Source organism: Monodelphis domestica, chromosome 3 (assembly GCF_027887165.1).
Source record: "Monodelphis domestica isolate mMonDom1 chromosome 3, mMonDom1.pri, whole genome shotgun sequence".
Lineage (NCBI taxonomy): Eukaryota > Metazoa > Chordata > Mammalia > Didelphimorphia > Didelphidae > Monodelphis > Monodelphis domestica.
The window spans coordinates 57,030,633-57,037,521 of NC_077229.1; the positions used below are offsets into that span (position 1 = coordinate 57,030,633).

General features: G+C 37.3%; 1 protein-coding gene across 1 annotated transcript; it reads right to left on the reverse strand.

The window, feature by feature from the left end:
* Nucleotides 1–6,252: 6,252 nt before the first annotated feature.
* On the reverse strand, nt 6,253–6,562 carry CENPM (centromere protein M). The gene is given in 2 exon segments (XM_056820837.1): nt 6,253–6,434; nt 6,437–6,562. Coding segments are annotated over 2 exon segments (306 nt in total). The 5' UTR covers nt 6,561–6,562.
* Between the last annotated feature and the right edge of the window lie 327 nt (nt 6,563–6,889).

A 6,889-nucleotide genomic window follows, 5' to 3' on the forward strand; every position in this document is an offset into this window, starting at 1 on the left:
ACACAGTATTGACTCCAAGACGGAAGGTAAGGGTTTAAAAAAAAAAAGAGTGGTAAGGGCTAGGCAATGGGAGTTATGTGACTTGCCCAGGGTCACCCAACTAGGAAATGTCTGAGGTCACATTTGAACATGGGACCTCCCATCTCTAGGCTTGGTACTCAATCCACAGAGCCACCAAACTGTCCCCTCTCACATTTTTTCTTTGCAAATATTAATAGAGTCTTTAATTTTTTAAGTGCTGGTTATCATCATCTTCATCATTATTACCATCATCATTACTATCATCATCACTACCACTGTCATCAATATGCCTTTCCATCTGTCAGCAAGTATTAATTAAGCACTTACTACTTTAACCAACAAATAATTGTTCATCGCCTGCTATGTGTCAGGCACTGCACTAAGTGCTATAAAAAAGAAGCAAAAGATAGTCCCTTCCTTCAAGGAGCTTATAATCTAATGGAGGAGACAAGCTGTACACAGGATAAATAAGAAATAATTAATAGAAAGAAGGAACTATACTTAAGAAAGGATTTGGAAAGCTTTTTGTGGAAGATTGGATTTTAGTTGGCATGCAAAAGAAGCCAGAATGATTAGAAAGATTTGAGAGGGGAAATAATTCCAGGGATGGGGGACAACAAGAGAACATGTCCTGAGCCAAGAGATGGAGTGTTTTGTTCATGGAACAACCAGGAGGCCAGTGTCACCAAATTGCTGAGTACACATTGAGGAATAAGGTATTAGAATTTTGGAAAGGTAAAAGGGGACCAAATTGAGAAGAATTTTGATTATCTAAGAGAGGATTTTGTATTTGATCATGGAAACAATACAGAGTCATTGGGTTTTGCTGACTGTGTGTGTGTAGATGTGGATGACATTTTGGTAGGCACTGTAGAAAATGCTAGGAACCCAGAAAAGGACAAAATAGGTCCCTGCCTTCCAGAAGCTCACATTCTAACATGCAAATAATAATGCACATAACGAAGTATATACTGCATAGATGGAAAGTAATCTCAGTGGGAAAGCACTGGAAAGGCTTTTTATAGAAAGTAGAATTTGATTTAAATCTTAAAGGAAGCCAGGGAAGCCCAATCATAGAGGTAAGGAGAGAAAGCATTGTAGGTACGAGGCCCAGCCAATATAAAGTCAAGGAGTCCAGTGATGGGAATACCATTTGTGAGGAGTAGCAAAGACCAAAGTGGCTTGATTCAGAACACCTAATGGGGAGTAAAATATAAGAAAATGCTAGATTGTAAAGGGGTTTAAAAGCCAAACTAAGTATTTTACAAGGGAAGATTCAATTGAGGGTATACCAAGAAATAGCTGATAGAAAAGCAAAGAGTATTTTAAAGGTAAAAATTAATAGTTGGGCAATAATTTTACGAAATTATGTGGTCACCAATATTTATTATATCTTGAGTCAGAAATTTCTTTACAAAATAGAGAAAACAATAAAGTAGAGAAATGTAAAGGGGATAGAAAAGGTATCTATCCTATCTCTAGGCAGAGATTAATTAGCTCTCAACCTGGAAGGCCAGTAGAGAGTAATCATGGGGTCCCCAGCTAAACTCTCTCAAAGACTCTCTCCAGTCAGGAGATGATCTCCACAAGACTTACCCAAGCTTATCCTTGCCCCTCTTCACAGGGTCAATCACAGTTTCCAAATTTTCTAGCACTACCCAGGGGGAAGTGTTTGTGGGAACCAGTTCTCACCTTCTAGAGGGGTGAATACTCATCAAAAGGGTTCACAGATTCCTGGATGGTTGAGTTAGCTTCTCACCTAGTACTAAGTAGGGTGTTCAAACTTTTGTTGACTCAATTCAAAAGTAGACAAAGGAGAGTTAATGCTGTCTTCACAATCTAAGTAGGAATATTTAAGTTAGTCTTAACTCAAAATATACAAAAGGAATAAAGGATTCCCTTTCACAAGTGTAAACTCAAAGAGAACAAAGAATTCCCTTTCACAGTATCATTAAAGCTTGCTTTAAAACAGTATGAAATAAACAAAAACAAAGTAATATTTTAAATAATCAAATTTGATCATACCCTTCCACCACTCAAATGTCTTTAGTGGATTCTTATCACCTTGAAGATAAAATTCAGACTCCTTGGTCTGGAATTCAAAGCCCTTCATAATCATTGCAGAGAGTTGGTCAGGATCACCAGGTTCTGCTTCAATGAAATACAGCAAACAAGAAAGCAAGTTACTAGGACAGGAACAAGGATAGGATTGGCCTCTAAGAAAAGGCAGCCACCACCTCCAGATATCTCCAGAGATAGACAGCTAATCCCCTCAGTTCCAGTCTAACCCTTCCTTCAAATTTCCAGAATCATTTCTGCTGGTCTCATGCCACTCCCCTTTGCAAACTTACATATTTTCCTCCTTAACTTTTCCTTATAACAAGAGTCACCAGGAGCTGGGAGGATCAAGAAAGGCTTCATGGGAAAGGTGATGCTTGAGCTGAATCTTGAAGGAAATTATGAATTTTAAGAGGTAGAAGTGAGGAAAGAGAGCTTCCATGATTGCAGGCAGGACAAAGTAAGCAAAAGTCAGTCAATTATCAATAAAATTTTATGTGCCAGGTCCTTGGCTTATTAAAAAGGCAAAAACAGTTCCTGCCTACTCAGAGCTTACATTCCATAAGGGAGATGTCATGTACATGCATAAGTAGGTCAATAAAAAAAGGTGCTAGCTATTTTTAAGTACTTTGCATCAAGTATTGCTATAAATCATTAGAGTATAAGCTCTTTGAGGGCAAGGATGGTATTTGCTTCTTTTTGTTTCCCAAGTGCTCAGCACAGTGCCTGGCACAAAGTAGGTACTTGACAAATAAATGTTTATTGAATGAATAAGTGATGAGCAAAAGAAAGAACATGAAAAAACAGTCTTTATCCCCAGAAAGCTTACATTCTAATAGAGCCACTAACACAAATATATATACAATTAACATAAGATTCACATAGAATGGAAGAGGAACCTGAGATAATGGGCAGATAAAATTATAAAACCCATTCTAATTCTAATTAGATTCTAATGACCATGAGAGGTATAAACAAAATGTTCCAATGGGGTTTGCATACATTTATTTATCTCATTTGGCCCTTCACCAGACTTATGTAGGACCTTGGACTCTCAAAGGTTATGCCTCTAGAACCCAAACACCAAAAGTTCCAATCAATCTTCAAGTTCATGAATGGCTTTAAGCATGTGCTGCATGCTGCAACAAATCCCTGTTGGCTGAAGACCAACCTGGCTAAGTTAGTAGCTTTTGAGATGATGTATATTTGGCCTCTTCAGCTCTCAAAGAGCATCTACAAGGGCATAAAAAGGGTCATGAATTGCAATACTGGTGAGTATTAAAACGGACAAAATCTCAAATCTTTATAGTGCCTAAGAAAAAGCCTTCTAACAGCCCTAGGAGGAAATCAGGGCAGCTATCATTACTCTCAAACAAATAAGGCAATTGGAGATCAGCGATGTTAAACAACCTGCACAGTCTCACTCTGACCACAGCTCTTTCAACTCAGGACAACCCTCCTCTGGTCCTGAATCTTTATCAAGCTTCTGAACAGTTAGTTAGGCCTGAGAAACAGAGATCAACTGGCTGTAGGAAGCCAATATCTCCATTGTCTTGGGTATCCACAATGCAGGACTTCTGATTAACTAATAATTAGTAAAGAATGACCCATTTTAAAAAATAGAATCCTCTAACCTGGGGATTCACCTCAAAAAGATTTTATTAAGGAGATCCTACAGAAGCTTCTCTCTGTAGGTGATGCATTTGGTTGCCATTAGATTGTAATTTGAAAAGTGATCTGAAAAGAAAAAAGACCTATATGAACAAAAAATTTTATAGCAATTCTTTTTGTGATTGAAAAGAATTGGAAATTGAGGATGTAGCCATTAATCAGGGAATAACTAAACAAGTTTTAGTATATAGGATGGTTTTAGAAAAGCCTATGAAGACTTGTATAAACTGATATACAGTGAAGTGAGCAGAACCAGGAAAATATTAAACAAAATAACAGCAATAATGTATTAATATTTAACCATGGAAGACTTAGACACTCTGATAAATACAACAATTCAAGATAATTGTGAAGGATCCATGATGTTATCCATCTCTAGAGAAAGAACTGATGAACTCTGAATGCAGATTCAAGTAATTTTTTTTCACATAATTTCTTCTTTGTTGTATTATTTACAACATGCAGTCTTCTGTAATATGTAACATGGCTGATATGGAAATGTGTTTTGTATGACTTCACATATATTATTGATACAATGGGCAGAAGAGGTTTAGATCATGAACAGGGCCTATCTCACCAGAGATGGAAGAAAGGAAGGGAGGAAAAAGAGAAGGGAGGAAAAAGGAGAAGGAAGGAGGGAGAAAAAGTAGGAAGGAGAGAAAAGAGGAAAATAGAGAAGGAAGTGGGGAGAAAATATAAAAAGGAAGGAAGGAAAAAAGGAAGAAGAGAGAGAGAAGAAAGAGAGTGGAAAAAAGAAATAGAATAATGGAATAATGAAAGAAGGATGACGGAAATAAGCACAGAATGATGATTAAATGAGTAAGGGATGAATGAATGAATTGTGACTATTAATCATATTGATTATGATTATGACTAATGGATTATATATGAATTATGAATGATAGGTAATGCCTAAATAGTTCAATGATAGACTAATAAATGAGTTTTGAATGATGAATGGATGAATGAATGGTAGTAATAATGATATATCAGTGATGAATGAATGAATTATGAATGAACAAATGATAAAGTTGTTGGATATATAAATGAAGGACCAGATGGATACAGGGACAAGGTCACATATTTCATTCTGTGTTCAACCTTTCCCCAAACCTTCCTCATCTCAGAAAGCCATTTTCAGAGTCAAATAATATTTGACTTCACAGTGACCACATAGGTTGCTTCCCCTTTTCTATCACCACTACTTACTATGAATATCCTGCTGTCTTTTTCTCCTATTAATTCTCTTTGTTTTGGTTAGATTTTTCAAAGTCCTAGCTCCTTTTCATAGCCTTGCCAGATTATTTTCAGGAAAACAGTACAATATCAATGTTTTCATAAAGTAAGGGGCTTGGATAAGTAAAAGGAAAGGAGAGCTGTGACTACAGAAGAAATGAATGGCTTGGAAACCAGCTCTTGTTTCAGAGAAGATTAAGAGGAAATAAACCTCCCTTGATTTATAAGTCTTAATATTGAGATTATTGTTTATCTTTCTCTCTCTAGGAAGTGTATGAAGTATTAAGGAAAGACTAGTGCCTCTGTTATGAGGGCTTGGAGATCCTTTTTCAGGACGCCTCATTCATCCTTGGTGTTTACCTGTCACTCAACTCTCATCTGTGGCTCCGAGAAATTGGAACATGGAAGTGGCTACATCTTGGTAAAACTGTTTGAGTAGATGGGCTAAATCATGTTGAAGGTAACTTACAGGGCTTAAACCCATAGGTTAATTAAGGAGGTGTCTACTCCAAGCATGAGAAGACTTCCCCCAGCAGAAAGGGAAAATGAAGTACAATTTCTTCCAATGGCCAGGTATCTCCTTCTTTTCTCTCCCCTATCCACACTAGGAAAGATATTATTTGACAAAAAAAAAAATACATATATTAAACTATGTCTTGCTTGTTTCTATTCATCAGTTCTTTCTCCAGAGATGAACATATACAAATCATTCTTCAAACAATGTTTCTGTTGCTGTATAGAATGTTCTCTTAGTTCTGCTCATTTGACTCTTCATAATTCCATGAGGGTTTTTCTTTTTTTTACCTGCTCATCATTTCTTACGGTGTAGTAGTATTCCATCACAATTATATGCAATACAACTTGTTTAGTCCTTCCCCAGTCAGTGGGCATCCCTCTGATTTCCACTTCTTTGCTACCAAAGAGAGCTACTATAAATATTTTTTAGTACACACAGGTTCTTTTTCTTTTTCTCTGATCACCTTAGAAATATGTCTAATAGTGATATTGCTTCATCAGAAGTCAAAGTGGGTCCTTTATAAATGCTTATTAGCCTGAGAGTTGAAAAAATGCCTTTCTTTTTTTTCTGGTTTATTTTTAATTAAAGCTAATTTCTTGGAGTGACAACAACCACTTAAATGGCACAGGGAAGGGGAATCCTTTCCCATTGGATGGCAGGGTTTGCAGGCAGCTCTACTCTTGAGGAGAATACCTCTGCAGCAGAACAGTCTAATGACTCTAAGGCCATGTCCATGTGGGATGGTTCTGTCAGATCTCTTGCAGTGATAATTTTGTGGAGATTTTCATCACAGACAGCAAGTTCAGGCCAGACAGACCTGGAACATAACCAGCACAGATTGGCAGGATTGAAATAAGGCTCTGGGCCACTGAGGATTGGAAGCATTCTACTTCCATGTCATGGAAGAGAGAAGGTGGAGCAAAATGGTGGTCATTTTCATAACAGTGTCCATGTGGATGCTGGTATTTTGCCCTTTTCCAACTCCAGTGGCAGAGAAACACACCTTTCCCAGGAAAAAGCAGGGGTCCATATGAAGTGGCAATGACTCCACAGTCATATAGGCAGTGGTCTCCTAGTTTTTCTAGAAGCTTCTCCTCAACACTTTACAACTGCTGGCTAATAGGAAGGCCTGTCTGAGTTCCAAAACTTCATTTTAAAGAGGTGGAAATTGAGTCCCAAAGTGGGGTAAGGGGCTTTCCCAGGGTCACACAGATTTAAATCCATGTTCATGTCAGTCACACTTAACTTCAAAAATGGGACTATCAAGTTAAAACTGAAAAGAGAAATTAGAGATTACTAGTTCAACACCATCATTTTTAGCTAGGGAAACTGAAGGATAGAGACCTTAAAATCTACCACTAAATCTTCTAACACCAAATCCATATT